Below are 17,391 nucleotides of genomic sequence, written 5' to 3'. Positions count from 1 at the left end.
CCCCCCTTCCAGTACTGACGATTATACGCAAAATTTTATTAAATTTATTGAACTTCTCTTTTGTTTTGTAAGAAGCTTCGAAAGCCCAGCCGGATCGTGGAATCTTACAGGTTTCTTTTGATCGTTTGCCTATGTTTGTAACTGTTGTTTCTAAATGCCCTGCCTCCTTGTTCCGTTCCCCGTCTCTCGGGCGTTCATTTTAGCGGCTTTTGGCCTTGGAGAACTCCCGATTTTCTGTGATCGCCCTTCTAAATGAACTACAGAGACACAATTTTTAGACTACAGTTTATACGAATCAGTCAGTCAGACTCCTTGAAGTAGGTTCCGTTGTCACCAGGGTATTGAGCGTCACCAGGTTGCGGATAAAGGAGGGTAAAAATGTACAGAATAAGTAGTCGCGGACACCCGACAGGCGGTGTCCTTGTATGAAGCTTGAGGGTGGCTGGAGGCCAAGAACTCTTCGTCGCAAGAAACCAGTACGTTACGAAATGATACACTGGGCCTCTGCTTCGAGTGTTTGGATCGACATAAGCAATTCTTCGCCAGATATTGTTAGAATTACTAAATCAAGGAGGTTGAATAAATGAATGAATGTATGAGGGTAAGCCTTCTCGGCCCATGCACCGCGACCTACAGTGGTCTGTTGTGCTTCCTCTTTTGATTATCCCCTCAGCAATCCTGCGCTTCGAATGAAGCGCAGGATTTTGTACGTGGGGACGTCGAAATAGTCACTTGCTTCCATAAAGTATTGACCCAAGTGACGTAATCTAAAATAAGCGAAGACTTCACATTCGCACAGGATATGTGTGGCTGTTTCATTTTCTTGACACCTCTCACAAGTGGGACTATCACTTAGTCCCAATTTGAAGAGGTGTCCTTTAAGGTGACAGTGTCCTGTAAGTAGTCCCGCCACCCATCGTAGCTGGTTCCTGTTTAACTTCAACAGTTCCTTCGCTCTTTTAGCTGAGGGTCCTCCTATGAGTCCCTTTGCTTGCCTCGGTCCAGTCAAGGATCCCCAGTATTTCTTGTGATTCATATTTGTCCAGTCCCTGATTGCCTGTCTGGCAATTCCCATAGAGATGCCACAGGCTGGTTCAGGTCCTATGAACGGATGTTCAGCTTCAGTCTTAGCTAATTCGTCTGCTGTTTCGTTTCCAGCAATACCCTCATGCCCCGGCACCCATATCAGTTGTACCCTATTATGTTTGGCCAGTTCCATGAGGGTTTGGTGGTAATCCCAGACCAATTTTGAGTTGATCTGGTGTTTGTCAAGCGGTTTAAGTGCAGCTTGGCTGTCAGATAGAATGTAGATGTTCCTGTGTATATAGTTCCAATCTAAATTCTCCATAGTACATGCCTTAATGGCATATACTTCTGCCTGGAATATTGTCGTGTACTGCCCAAGGCTGAAACTAAGTTTCTGCCTCGTGCCATAGCAGTACACACCAGCTCCAGTGCCCCTATTTATTCTGGAACCATCTGTATACCAGATCAGTCACCCTTTTCTATCGGGCCGAAACCCGGCTTCCCATTCACTCCTGTCAGGAAATTGACTGTGAAGGGGTTTTCATGTACATGTATCAGTATCATTTTGTCAGACCTCATTTGTAATATGGGTTCTTTCTTCATGTCCTGTGTTATATATGCATGCCCAAAACCATCGGATCTAGGTTTCCATTGATCACTGCCCTGGAGACGGTAGTTTCTTGCCTTGGCCTCTGCCTCCAACTGTAGATGCAGTGGGGGGAGTCCAAGGAGTATCTCCAGTGCAGCTGTTGGAGATGTCCGAATTGCTCCTGTGATGCCCAAGCAAGCAAGCCAACCTTTGCAATTTGCTAAGTTTTGCTTTGCTTGTCTTGAATTTAACTCTAGACCACCATACTATGGCGCCATATGTAATTATGGGTCTTACAACCGCAGTATATATCCAATGCACAGCGTGCGGCTGCAGGCCCCAAGTTTTATCAGACGTGCTTCTGCATGTCCAAAAAGCTTTATAGGCTTTGTTAATGACCTTGTCAAGCTGCTTTTTCCATGTCAGTCCCTTGTCTAATTCTAGACCATCTTGACATCGCTGGAGAGCTGGATCGTCTTATTGTAGAGGGTCGGTTTCTTAAGGCCCTTTATATTTCTCTTCCTAGTAAACGGTGTAATTACCGTCTTTTTGGGAGGTTGAGGTGGGCGGGATATTCAGCATGCATGGAAAGGTTGAGAAAGGCTCATACAGTTTTGGTCGTAAACCTGAAAGGACTGAAACACTTGAATGACCTAGGCGTGGATAGAAGATAGTAAAATGGACGTTGAAGAGTTAATGGAGAGAGGCTATGGACCAGATAAATTTGGCGCTGGGTAGTGACGACTGGTGGGCTTATATGAACACGGTAAAGTACCTTCGGGCTCCATTAAATCCTTGGATTTTCTTGACTAGCCGAGTGACTACTAGCATTTCAAGAAGGCTCTGCTCCATGGAGTTGGTAGCTCAGTAGGCCCACTTTATACCGCGGAATCGGATATATCGCGGCTCTACTCATGTTCTCCAGTACGATTACATATTGTGACATGAGCCCCATTGCTAGGGAACTAGTGACAAACACGTTTCCATAGAGATGGATTCTTGGAAACAAACGCGTTACGGAACACGTTTCCATGTGCACGAGTGATCAACAAACGTTTCCTTGGATACAGATACGCTATATAAGAGAAGGCAGGAAGGCAGAACCCGTGTTAGGCCTTGTATATATTGTACATAGAAATAGGAATTAAGATTAAGTTTGTAAATATAAATACTGACAATGGACTTACAAATACGGACTATAACTGACACAAATGACAGACCCGAACTCTCATCAGAGAGGGCGCCCCAAATGGACAGGACAGTAACTTTCGTATAAGGAAAAAAAAAATCTGGTCATGGCTCGACACCAATACAGACAGACTGACTGACCGTCAGTCACAATGTGACTTGGACTTGGACAGAACCCGTGTGGAGGCGGGGTCGAATACCTCCACCATGACCCTGCGAATCGTAAGAGGCGACGAAAAGGGAAGTCTCAAATATGAGACAGTAAAATATTGTCGCGAGTGCCAAGGGAATCGGACCCGAGAAAGACTGCACTGGCAAGGGCCAGCAGCGTATACAAAAGACAGACCCGTCCTCTCGTCAGAGAGGGCGCCCCACAAAAACAAGACCGTAACTGTCAAAGAGTAATAAATATTTGACACCAAGACTTACTGACTGACCGTCAGTCGCAATGTGACATAGAGTTAGACATAGACTTCGGAAGGTGGATTTTTTAATATGCCTAATCCATCCAGGCGCACCGTGGCCCTGGGTCGACTCAGCCTCTAACAGAAATGAGTACCAGGAATCGTCCTGGGGGTAAAAGGGGGCCGGCGCGTAAGGCTGACAACCTCCGGCTATCTGAGCCGATTGTCTAGAAAATGTGGGAGCCTCGATGCCGCACAACCCTATGGGCCTCCACGGCCTGTCATAGGGATAGCTTTACTTTACCTTTTTCCGAACACAGCTTCATTTTCTGTATTTCAGTGAACTGATTTGACTGAATGGAAACAGTGTTAAGTTCGACACAGTTACCAAAGTAATTTTAAAATTGACTGCCATGACAGTGTATGCATATTTGCTGCATGCACCATTTAACGGAAGTACACTTGTGACCTCACTTTGTGATACAATCTACTGCAACAAAGTAGGATCAGCTATTTTCAAAGCAATTGCTAACATGCATATTCAACCTTGCTTCTAAAAATTTTTTATGATGCATTACCAGAAAATTCGGTCGCTGATCTTTAGCACCATAAAATTCTTATGCTAGCACTTACATTTGCTTGCAGAATTTCAAGTCTTTGAAAAGACCGATAGCTCACTTTTGAGCTCTCAGAAAATCCTGCAAATTCATCAGTTCTGAATGAATTCTTCTTTCAGACTTACACTTGCGGACTTCTCATTGAAGGCAACGTTTAGATCAACTACACATAATCTAACAAGACAGTAACATGGCAGTAAAATTTTAAGATCATTTGAATCATTAATTCATGCAAACCTACTGTAACGTGTATAGCTAGGCAACGGCGCGATAAACATCTCGCTTAAGCGCGTGACAAGGCATGATCATCACTAGGCAACGACTCAGTATACACGTTCCAGTAACCACGCAGCGATAGAAACTGTGTTTTCTGTTACTAGTTTCTAGGTTACTCAACTAATCTGACAACAGAAGAGGTATTTTCTGTGTGGTTCGTGCCACAGCCGTTGTAGCGCAAGCTGCTGGAAATAGGGCATAATTTGTTGTACTGAGCCTGGACTGACAGAGGCCCTGCATATATTTTACATACATTTATTAACATGTAAAATGTAATTGTCCTTTACATTATGACAAACGACTTACTACTACAGACAGTGACTGACAGGAGACAAATCCGTCCTCTCGTTGGAGTTGGCGTCCAAAAATAACAAGACCCTAACTGTCAAATAGTAATAAATATCTGGTCATGAGCCCCACATTGGTCGCGACACGAATACTGACTGACTGACTGACCGACCGACAGACTGACCGTCAGTCGCAGTGTGACTTTGACTTTGAAGAGGCTTAAAACCCGCGTGGGGGCGGGGCCGAATACTTCCGCCGTGACCCTGCGTGTCTGTAGGAGGCGACGAAAAAGGAAGTCTCAAATCTGAGAGTAAAATATGGTCGTGAGTCCCAAAGTACTCGGACCCGAGAAAGACTGCGCTGGCAAGGGCCAGCAGCATATACAAAAGACAGACCCGTCCTCTCGTCAGAGAGGGCGCCCCAGAAAAACAAGACCGTAACTGTCAAACAATAAATATCTGGTCATGAGCCCCAGATAGGGCTCGACGCCAAGACTTACTGACTGACTGTCCGTCAGTCGCAATGTGACTTTGAAGAGGCTTAAACTTGGCGGCGGTCTAGCATACGACCGTTCATTGACTAGACTGCTGTTGTAGCAGGAACTACTGATGATAGGGCATGATCTGCTGTACTGAACCTGGACTGACAGAGGCCTTGTATATGTTGTACGATATATACATACACTTAGTAACATGTAAAATGTAAATTGTACGTACTGACAACAGACTTATTACTGCTGACTGTGGCTCTGGCAAAGGACAGACCCGACCTCTCGTCAAAAGAGAGCGCCCCACATCAACAAATCTTCAGCTGTGTGACAGTAATAAATATCTGGTCTTAAGCTCCAGATGGATGCTTTATTCTAAGACAGACTGGCCGACTGACCGTCGGTAGTAACATAAGATTCAGACTCAGGAAGAAGAAAGATCAGAATGGAGTCAGTCGTAGTTCAGATCAGAATGGAGCCAGTCGTAGGCATTCATTCATTGTGAGTTATACGAGTAGTTACGAATGATTTTGAAGGAGTCATCAGTAAAGCTAATCAGCCAATCCAAACCCCGCTATTATTAGTCACGATGATAAATCGTGATAATATGTTTTATATCTTAGAAATTTCTGTAAAATGTTTTATTATTTATTATGTGTCGTGTGAAATCAGCTGAAAAATTACGTAGAATATTTAGTACACTTTTTGCGCAAGTCCCCCCCCCTCCTCACTATCAGGAGTCTCGGCCGTTTTTTGATTGGGAGGAAAGGCTTAATACATTTTACGGAATTGATACTCGCTAATGGGCTGCACAAAACTGTCAGACTGCAAGTCGCAAATTAGACAGCCCTACTTCAGNTAATGTTCTACCCAAACAAATTTTAAATATAGTATAACTGTTAATATTTTATTATTTGCATGTCCAGTAAAACAAAATGAATTGCGTATATTATTATTATCCTCTGAAAATCTATACTATTCATTTCTTAATTAAATATTTATGTTTCATTCCACAATTCGTAATAACACTTAGTTTAATGATAATGAAATTATTATTACTGTTATAATTATCAGTTATTTGTTTGTTTACTTTTACTTTTATTCATTATTATTTCTTCCAAGTACTTACGTGTAATTTTGTATTTGACTTTTAATACGTTTGTCTGTAATGTAATTACTTTCATCTGCACTGTGCTCTGTCTGTAATTGGCCTTGCGGCTGTTGACTCGGCACATTGATAATAAAGAATTGAATTGAATTATTATTATTGTTATTATTAGTTCGTGCTAACCTCTGAACTGCGATAACTACGGTGCAATAAACTAGCGCATAGTAGGAGATCTTAAAGTATTGTCAGGTTTGGTGTGGAACTCCTAAATTTTTAACAAGAAAGGAGAGCTTTTGAGTAAGGTTCCCAAGTCCGTTGTTATGTGCAGTTCTGCATCCCTCAGTGGTCGCGATGCATATATGCATGTATAATGCCCACCCGTTGGTGACAAAACAGTAAACAATAAATAGCCTGCTATATTGCACTGTTTTGGAGTCATGAAGCTCTACTACACCGCATAGCAGGTACACGCAATTTCCATTTGTTATTCAGTGAGTGCCTACCGTATCGAAATTTGAAGGAACAGAGGAATGAAGAAACGCGCATGATGATGAGCATAATATGCACTCTTCAACTAGAAGTTTTAGGGTAAACAAGGATGAGATGGGCAGGTCATGTAGCCTGCATGGAGGAGATGAATAAATTTTAAAACTGTAAATTGTAACCGAAAAACCTGAAGGGAAGAGACTGCCTGGGATACTTAGATATAAGTGACTCGATGATATTAGTGGATTTGAACTGAATTCATCTGTCTCAGAATACGGTTCATTTTGGGCTCTTATGGACACGGTAATCGAATTCCATAAAAGGCTGATAAGTTATTGACCATCTGAACTCATCTCAGTTTTTCAGGGACTCTTGTGGTGTAACTTATATAAAAAATGTTTTAAAATTAAAAGTGTAGACCCTCTGTATCCTTTCACTGCATGCACAGTAATAGACTTAAACGTAGACTTATATCTGTCGTTTCACAAGGTTAAAAGTTAACGAAATTGATTTAATAACTGTAATGAAAGACTTTATTGCCAGTTTATACGCGTGAGAATGTACAGAAGTATGAAGTTATGCCTAATTAATTGCTTATGGACTTCGAAAATTATATAATTTAGAAAGTGCGTAGCTTGCATAAGACACGTCCGCACAGTGCCAAGACGAGACGCCAAGTGTTACAGCGTTGAGATGGTTCGCAACTTCCCATGGCGTTGTTTCCAGAAGTACAGAACTTAGTACGTCACAGGAGATTACAAACCAATCGTTACTGACTGAAAGTTTCAAACGAAGCAGTTACTTCATATTGCACTTGCTTAGCTCTGACTTGTAGGCAGCCCTAACCGAAAATCCACATATGTTTACAGTTCAGCTGTAGGGACGAGGCGGTTCGTATACGCCGACCTCGGAAGAAATGGGCGGTAATAAATGTCAAAAGTTCATCTTTTCAGTTCACTCCGAAGGTAGAATATTCCACACATCAACACCGTATTACGTAAATAAGACAATTCAACACGACGTTATTTCCCCTCACCCGAAATACGGGTTCAATTAATAACCGAAAGGTGCGACATTTTCATTATTTGACGCCGCCATAAGCTGTTCAGATTCGTCATAAAACCCAGTTCAGCAGCCTCTATCCAAACACATTCGCAGCGTCATAAATTGAAGATCTTATAAAAGGCAAAAGGTGTAAAGTAAAGTTATCCCTGTAACAAGCCGTACAGGGCCGTAGGGTTGTGAGACGTCGAGGCTCTCAAATTTTCTAGACAGTCGGCTCACAGATCGCGGTGAGGTCAACATTACGTGCCGGCCGCCCTTAACCCCCAGGAAGATTTATATCAAGAGATTGAATCGACTCCAGGGCCGTAATGCGGCTGGAAGGATTAGGTTAATTGAGAAATCCATATACGAGTACGTGTATAAACAGCAATCTAATATACAATTCTTTGTTAAAGTTCGTCACAATACAACAATACAATGGTCAAGGCTAAGGTTAGTGTAGCTACATGTTTCGCTATTAAAGCCATCATCAGGCAAACACATGATTACATATTCACACACTACTGAACTGCAATTGCGAAGGTGAAGCTGGATACTGATAATTATTACATTATAAAATATGTGGTAAAAATAGAGTGAACTATAAACTTGTTATAAAAACGAAAGTTATGGCGTAAAATAAGGTTAAAAACTTTTCATGTGATATTCTGTATCATCAAGTCAGTTGTGGCAATTTGTTGTATTCCTGTGGACATAATGGTATATTCTAGACTTGTTTATATGTAATAAACTGCTTGTAGGCCTGTGGTATAGATGTGGTATAGTTTTGATATTAATTGTTTAGCGGGTGCCTCATCTTACGATGTATTTTGTCCGTTCTGTGGGGTATATATAGATTGCAACTCAGTCTGATAGTTAAGTGAGTCAAATAATTAACCAATTAATATTGGTGCATAATTTAAACAACGACAGTACGTTGAAAAGGAGGTATACAGTCCACACCCCTACAGCTTCACAGGTCTCAAATGTCTGATATAGGAGTATGTTTGAGGTATGGAAAAATATGTAGTCCTTAGTCATAGTATTGTTGACAGTAGAACAGTAGTACTTAATCCAGTATTGCTGGATATCTCATGGAAACTCCATTGTCAAATGAACAATAAGCCGACCAAGAAACTAGCCAGGCCCTGCTTGCCACCCACTTCCATGATAGTCCATCTCAAGTCTCTGTTAGAAAGAATCTTTGCTTATTTCTTTTTGTTCAGTTGATGCTTAAGCATGTATAATCTATCCTCTCAGTCCCAAAACGCACAACCTTTCACGTCTGGCTCAAAGCCAGTCACCTATTGCTTGTGTTTCTTAAGAAACAAAACCTATTTTTATCCATACTTCCACTGTAAAACATAGTAAAATTGCCTGTATCTGTTGTTCCCTCACCTTCCTATCGAATGAACGAACTCCCTCACTCCATGCAGCCAAGCCCTTTTTGAGAAGCAAACAGTTGCTCAGCGACTCAAGAAATTAGCAGCATGTTATGGAACCCAGAGGTTCATTACCGTGGTCTCTATCCTGAGCCAGACGAATCCAGTCCATACTCTCTTCCTATTTCTCTAAGATCAATTCTCATGTTATTCTTTCATTTGTGTTTAGGACTTCCCAGTGGTCTTTTCCCTTTGGGTTTCTGTAGCAATACCCTGTATGCACTCCTGGGCTTGTCTGTGCATGCTACATACCTATCCCATCTTCCTTGATTTGATCATTCTAATTTTATATGGCGAAAGAGTACAAGCTATGAAGCACCTCACTGTACAGTTTTGTGATTTTTGTACCAGTGAAGATACTTGTTTTGAGTTTTGCACCACTTAATTCTGGAAACATCTGCTTTAAGTGGTTAAGACTGTCATTTTTATCTACAGCCCTCACAGAATTTTCAGTAGGCCAAGCTTTATATACAGTGGGGGAATGAACTAGGTATTAGTAATGGCGCATGTTTAACAGTGCTTGTCACAGGACTGAACCCTTCTCTCCATTGCCAGTCCATTCCAGTCTTGGAAAATACATATTGAACAAATTATACCTAAATTAAATGCAGCTTGCTATGCGATGAGATCAATTAAGCCTTTTATGTCACAGGAAACATTGTAGATGGTTTACCATGCCTACTTTCATTCTATTATGAACTATGGATTAATATTTTGGGGGAACTCTTCACATAGTGTAATAATTTTTAAAATACAAAAGAATATAATAAGAATCATTACAGGATGTAGAAGTAGAGATTCATGTAGAGAATTATTTAAGAAATTAAAAATTCTACCGCTTCAATCGCAATACATATTATCGCTTCTCCTATTTGTTGTTTACAACAAAGATAAATTCAAATTAAATTCTGATGTCTATAACATGAATACTAGACAAAAATATAACTTCCACCTACCCTCATCAACTTTATCAGTATATCAAAAAGGAGTCTACTTTACTGGCATAAAAGTGTTCAACAATCTGCCACAAAGTATTAAAAACTTGGGCAATGATACTAAAAAGTTTAAATCAGAGTTAAAGAATTATCTACATGCTCATTCCTTCTACTCTTTAGATGAATACTTCAATGTAAATAGAGAATGATGTAAAATTAAGTTATATTAATTTTTAAGCTAAAATTGCCTGTACTTATGTATGTAACATTTTGACTTGTTCTGTATCCAAAGGTACTAACCTGCTTAGAATTTATAGAATGTAAATAAATTCAATTCAATTCAATAACAGCATAGTGGAAAAACAGCCGGAGAAGCATACAAAATGATGAAAAGAGTGTACGGTAGTGGTTGTTTGAGTCGCTCGAACATTTTTCGATGGTATGCTGTATTTTGTGACAGCAGGGAGGACATTGAAGACGCTCCACGTGCATCAAAGCCGAGAACAAGTCGTAATGAAGAAAATGTAAAAAAAGTGACCAAAATCCTTGCATCAGACAGATGTGTTTCTGCAAGACTCATAGAGGAGCTTTTGAAATAGCAAAAATTACTGTGTATAAAATTTTGACCAAGGATTTGGGCAAATGGAAGGTCTGTGCGTGGTTTGTACCGCACACGCTATCAGGCGATGGAAAACATACCAGAGTGGAACACTGCAAAGACATGTTACGGTCGGCCCAAAGTGACAAAATTTACAAAATCCATTGTTACTGGTGACAAGACATGGTGTTCAATATGAGCCTCTCACAAAGCAGCAGAGTGCAGCGTCTTTGAGCCCAAAGAAGCTGAAACCAAAGAAAGTGTGCATGCAAAAGAGTTGAATTACGATTATTATCTCGGAGTTCTCAATCGTTTGTGGGCGAGAATTCTTCGAATTTGACCTGAATATTGAGAGCAAGGTTCCTATTCGCTCCTCCATGACAATGCCCCACCCCACAAATTGAAGATTGTGCACGATTTTTTGGCCAGAAAGGGATCACAGTCTTTGATGATCCTCCGTATTTGCCAAATTTGGCTCCAGCAGATTTCTGGTTGTTCCCAAAAGTTAAGTTGGCGATGAAAGGAGACTGTCACGACACCATCCAGGACATCCAAATGGAATCTACCGCAGTTTTAAGTGCGATTCCACAAAAGGAGTACAGTAACTGGTTTCGAAAACTTTTCAATTGATTCCTGCTATGTATTGATTCAGAAGGAGACTATTTTGAATAAAAAGAGTGAAATTTTGAAAATAATTCACGTATTGTATTTTTAATGAACACAGTCGTAACAGAACCTGGACACACTGTGTATATCCCAGAAGTTCTGCTTTTTGCTTTGACATTTCGGTCACATACTGGTTCATTAAACTCACTTTGCTTAATTAAGTAGGCATGGTTATTTGCCAACATGGATCAGAAGATGTTGACGGGCTTTCCATATTCTCTTATTCTTCATTTAGAATAGAAAGTTCCTTTCAGTTAATTGGTAGTACAGTAGTACAAGTATCTTCTGTGTGTGGCACTAGCTTCATTGCAGAATGAATGTATGGTTATTCCACTTTATTTTTACCACTTCTAATTCAGAAGGCCAGTGGTGATGGTGTCATCAAATGTCTGAATACCACTTAATTGAAAGAAGAGCTAAGGGTCCCTTCGCACCGAATGAGTCCAGTCCAGTCCAGTCACGTCGTTTCAGTCATTAGGTTTCATACTGAATACATCTTTGTCAGTCAGTGATCATTCTTTCTCCTGGCCAGATGGACGTGGAAATGATTGTGTTTATTATAGTTAGAAGATTGTAGAGGAGGAGGGAAAGAAGGTGAAAGAAAATGTTTTGTTTGTAATTCTTCTGCTATGCTTCTCCAAACACTAGCAATGTAGTCTTTATTTCGATGATTTGGGTCCTTTGTGTCATATATTTCACGTCTACTTCTCACTAGAATTATAAGTTTCTCGACATCCATATTACAATAATATGTTACAAATGAAACTGATTAAAGCGCGTGTGACTCATAAACGAGACGCACGAAGACTGGCAAGAAATTCAACTGGATGAGTCCTGGCCAGTCATGACTGGACTGGACAAGATGCGTGCAGTGTGAAAGAGATTATGACATTTCCTTGTGTTGCTATGCGAAGCCAGTCAGATGAGTCAACGGGAGTCCGACACGACTGGACATGACTGGCTCAGACGGGTCCAGTGCGAAATCAGCCTAAGGCAACAGAACACACAGTCAGGCTTCAGTATACACAGGTTTATGACATGTCCAATATGTACACACTTGTTAAGATACACAGCTTCTGCTAGTGTTCACCAAGCTATGCTTCTTTTATAAATGTGTGTGTGAAAAATGGCCATTACAGTTTTCTTCAAAACAAAATGTTTGTATGCAGGTTTGGAATCAGTGTATTAGAATTAACTTAAAAAGTTATTTTTTGTGTTATGCAAATATAACCTTGTTGACTAAGAGTAATTACTCTGCAGAGTGTATCAGGAGTCCTGTTATGCCATTAGTTTAGTTAGGAAATTGGGAAGTGGAATGAAGCTGATAAGTTATTAATTTACACATATATTGAACCCAGAATATGGTATACAAAGCATAACTTATATTATTTGTTATTATTTATTAGTTGACTTCATTATGTCTAAAGTACAGACTAAATGCCTTTCCATGTCCTGTGAGCAGCATAACATTGTTAATGTTTTTTTAGCAAATACATTGCATACTGCCTCTTTCAATTCTTCAATTGTCTGATAATGTTTTTGAAATACATAATGTTTGATGGTTCCCTGAAACACGTAACAAGATGACAGATTATGACTTCTTGGAGGCCACTCCAGAGGTGCCACAAGACTGGCTGAGTCACAGCCTATCCACTTGTAATAGAAGATGTCACTGAGGTAATCTCCCACTGATATCACATAATGAACAGGTGCTCTGTACTGCTGGATCGAAACTTTACTAGTAAGATTCGTGCATTCAAATTGTGTCACTAACCAGTCTCTCAGTATGGTCAAAGAAATGTGCTGGTTCACTGAACCTGTGAAGAAGGATGGATGATATGAAGTTTGCCTGATATTCCTGCCCCTGTAACATTGGGTAGATTGTGCCCTAATTCTTTGTGAACATGTAGATTTTCTTTACACCAGGAACAAACTATTTCTGCTTCTTAAACTGCGATGAATTGCACATTCATCAGTAAAAGTAAAATCATCACATTTTGGAATTGCAATGAAGACACCAAGAAATCTGGCCTGTGCATTCTGTCTCTTTTGCAGGTCATTATGACCAAAATCCTTTGCAGATGTTCGTGGAAATGCTTTGAAGCCAAGATCAGTTTTAATATGCGTGTGTATTGATGCTTCAGGAATACCAGGATCTGAGGATTATTACTGGAGTAACTCCTTTGGTGAGCTCAACAGAGATGTTGCAACATTGGCACATTTTTCATGACATTTGGATGGCTGACCAAACCTTGGCCAGTCTTTGACATTACTCATTGAAAAGGCTTTCTTATCCACCATAACATGATCATCTTGGTGAAGTGTGGCTTCGTTGAATCTTATCTGAAAATCATCCCTGAGTATGTGGATTGTCTTCCCAATGTTGTGCCTTTCATGCACCCATGTGCGCATTACTGTACTCTCAGTACTGTGATTTGATTGGTCTTCCAATTTCTATTCCTGGAATAGAAAAGAAAAACACCTGTTATAAAATGTGTCTCAGTATCAGAAACAACTAATGGGGTAACATGAGTTTTGATGAACACTGTAAGCCTCGAAGAAAGCAGTCTTCTGGGATTTGGCACCGTGTATATGTGGTGTTAACCGACGTTTCGGAGGAACGTATCGCCTCCATCTTCAGGGTAGAAGAAAAAATATAAGAAATCTGCAAGCAAAGAGACCGTGAGAAACGGTAAAAGCAGACTGTGGTAGAAAAAAAAATATAAGAAATCTGCAAGCGAAGAGACCGTGAGAAACGGTAAAAGCAGTTTTACCGTTTCTCACTGTCTCTTCGCTTGCAGATTTCTTATATTTTACCGTTTCTCACGGTCTCTTCGCTTGCAGATTTCTTATATTTTTTCTTCTACCCTGAAGATGGAGGCGATACGTTCCTCCGAAACGTCGGTTAACACCACATATACACGGTGCCAAATCACAGAAGACTGCTTTCTTCATAGTCACCGCCGTGAAAGCCTCAAATCTTACACTGTAAGCCTCAATTATCAAATCCTGTCAAAATGAAACATGGGTTTGACATTCCTCTTACATGATTATTTCCTGCGCTTCATGCAAAGAATGCATAAGAAATTGTTTCAGACATCTCTTCATTTCTGTATACTTAGTTAGAACTGAAAGTTTAATATTATGGCAGTCAGCAGTGAGAACCTTCTAAATTTGTGAGTAATCTTTGTCCTATCACACTGGTAATGTGTTGTGGCAGAGATGCTAATATAGAATGTTCCTTTATAGGTATCTGCCACACATGTGGGGAAAAGGTTACAGGAGCAGGGCAGGCTTGCCAGGCCATGGGGAACCTGTACCACACAAACTGCTTTATTTGCTGTTCATGTGGGCGAGCGCTGCGTGGAAAGGCATTCTACAATGTCCATGGACGTGTGTACTGCGAAGAGGATTATCTGGTAAGAAAAATGGAAAATGAGTCTAATGTGTGTACCACCAGCCAGCCAGCCAACCTAGGTGCATATTATCTATGCATCTATCGTTATATGAAAAGAGTATCTGCATAACTTATGGAAAACTGGGCCTGGGTTTTATAATAAGACAAAGAAATACATTAAATTCACTATTTTGTTTCTGACATAGTAACCACCTTAAGTGGACCAACACTGGTTGAACCATGTAGTGGAAGTAGTTTAAATAATAAAAATATTTGATACCAAGAAAGATAGTTGTGTTGATGGTCACAAAGAAAGTGGTACATAGGCTGTACTGATAACCCTGTAGAATTCATGAACATTACACCTTATTCCTTGTCTCTGTCCCCCCTTCCTGCTTCAAGTCACTTGAATTTTAAAAACAAACACACTTCATGTTCCAATTGCAACTCACTTCAACTTTTCAGCATTTTTTTCTTTTCATGTAGCTAAACATGTTTTGACACTTCAGTTTTCAATACTTGACCATGTTATCTCTTCAGAGCAGAAGCTTCAGTCATTGTATTTAAATACTGCACAAAATGTAACAGTAAACTATATCCTTAGAAATAAAGCTAAAGATGTACAGTAAATGTTGAAGTAAAATGAATCTTTTGTATACTGTATTGAACAGTGAACTTTGCAAGAGCTGATAACACTGCAGGGCTGTTGCATTTAGCAAGCTAGACTTTGGTATGTGAAAAAAGAAGAACTACACTTCTTCTTGGGGAAGGTATGCTACCTGTGTGGAGATATAAACTAAAAGTGACAAAACTTGCATTTATATGTTGAAGAAATTATTGTTGCAGTGCAAGGAGGAAAATTAATTTATGATTTAATTATTAATTTTGCCATTGTTTACAATTTCTGTGCAAGTACCCAGGTACTGTTTGAAACCTGGCCAGCATTTACATCTTCTGTGCAAAAATTTAAACCCAGGCTACTGATTTAGCCCTATCATTCAATCCAACATTTAAATTATCTGTAAGATTATATGAAATTTTTTTGCATATGTAATGTGTTTGTTGTGTTTCAGTATTCAGGATTCCAGCAGACAGCTGAGAAGTGTGCAATTTGTGGCCATCTTATCATGGAGATGGTAAGATCCCATTTATTACAGTTTCATTTGAGGCCTTGAGTACTGAATTAAATGAATGGACCCTTATTACTCCCCAAAAATGATTCATTGTAGCCTTTGATATTGTGGAATAGCTCTTGAATACCATATTTTTTATTTTATTATTTATTTAGAGAGGGTGGGTTTCCCCATGCACGGCGACCAGTTTGATCTATTGTGCTTCCCTCTATGATATTCTACCAGTCTCTTTACCCTGCCGATAAATGGTGCGTACCATCAGTCCCGCCGAGCAAGTGAGTTCGGCCACTTGCTTAGCAGTGTCTATAATGCTTCCCCCATCTATCAGAGGCCTTAGAGGCTATTGTTGGGCGGGAAACGTCCTGGAATTTGGCTCAGTGATCCCCTTTGGGGATATGAGGTTCTTTTACATGCCGTAAAGTTACGACACGGGACACACAGCTTAAAGCCCCTCCCGGAGGACTTGCTCCCTGAATTTTTAAGCTCTTAAAAATTCGACGACCTCCGCCGGGTATTTGAACCCGCGTACCACGAGTCATGAGGTGGGAACGTTACCTCTAGACTACGGAGGCCGCTTTGAATACCATATCAATAATGTCTTTCAACTTGGAACTCTTTAATTTGTTATTTTCATACTGTTGTTATTGAATAGGTGTTACTAAAGTGGCTGCAGGCTGGACAGCTGATGTTCAGTGAGGTGGTCTAAGTTTCAGGTTTGAGACTAGCTGATAGTTTTTCCACACTCTATATATGAGACAAACACCATCTTAAGTGTAACAATTTAATTGTAGTTTTTTTTTCTTTCCCTCCTCCACTACATGTTTCGGCCCTAAATGGCCATCATCAGGTGTGTATTCTTACGTAGCTGTTACACTGCCTGTTAAAATTTAAAATCACCAGTCTTTCTAATTGTATAAAATTTTTCTTAACCTACACGCGTTAATTTGTTTTCTAAATTTAGCACTTTTTTAAAACTTTAATTCAAGTTAAAATGTCTATAAGATTTTTGTTCTTTTTCTTTTTCAAATTTTGAAATTAAAATTTCTCAGGGTACATGCCCTATGTCTATAGTGCTGCAGCGGCCACTTCTTGTTTAACGCTGTTCAGGTATCGTCTGTAATATACAAATATTCGTATTACTATCTTATGTTGTTATGTTATTCTTATATGTTTATACTGTTATTTGTACTTACTCTGTGTAGGCTCTCTCTGTGTGTGTCGCTGCTTATCTTTAATACGTGTGCTGTCTGGTGTATTGTGTACTGTGTTTTATGTTGGTGAGTGCTGGAGGGGGAATGGGTAGTGGGGAGAGGGAGGTGCCGTTAGTCTGTATAGATTTCGTGTATCATTTGAAATAAGGGATTGTGTGTTTCTGTGTGTGTGTCATTCATGTGTAGGCCTTTCTTACTTATTTTATATGTATGGTATTTCTCTAATGTATTCAAATGTCTGCCCTTCTTTCCCGTTGTTAGAAATTCCATTACCTCTGTTATTTTTCTGTATGCATGTCCTGTATTTAGTATATGATTTGAGTACCCAGAATTGCTATCATTATTTCTAATATCATGTATATGTTCTTTATATCTGGTGTTAAATATTCTGCCCGTTTGCCCAGTGTATTTCAATGGGCAGTCTACACATTTCATTTGGTATATGCCACTTTTATTGTATTTATCTAATTGTGGTTTTTGTTTGAGTATATTTTCT

The 17,391-nt window shown here is 39.9% G+C and overlaps 1 protein-coding gene across 1 annotated transcript in view; it reads left to right on the top strand.

Moving 5' to 3' along the window:
- Positions 1 to 17,391, top strand: part of LOC111864155 (LIM domain-containing protein jub) — a 103,639-nt gene that overhangs the window by 66,438 nt on the left and 19,810 nt on the right. The window contains exons 3-4 of the mRNA XM_023851208.2: positions 14,404 to 14,573; positions 15,625 to 15,687. Coding sequence (XP_023706976.1) covers positions 14,404 to 14,573; positions 15,625 to 15,687 — 233 coding nt within the window. The remainder of the gene's footprint in view (positions 1 to 14,403; positions 14,574 to 15,624; positions 15,688 to 17,391) is intronic.

The sequence above is a fragment of the Cryptotermes secundus genome, unplaced genomic scaffold, assembly GCF_002891405.2.
Source record: "Cryptotermes secundus unplaced genomic scaffold, Csec_1.0 scaffold1647, whole genome shotgun sequence".
In the NCBI taxonomy this organism is placed as follows: Eukaryota; Metazoa; Arthropoda; class Insecta; order Blattodea; family Kalotermitidae; genus Cryptotermes; species Cryptotermes secundus.
Note: the sequence above shows the minus strand (reverse complement) of the source record. Positions and strands in the feature narration are given on the sequence as shown.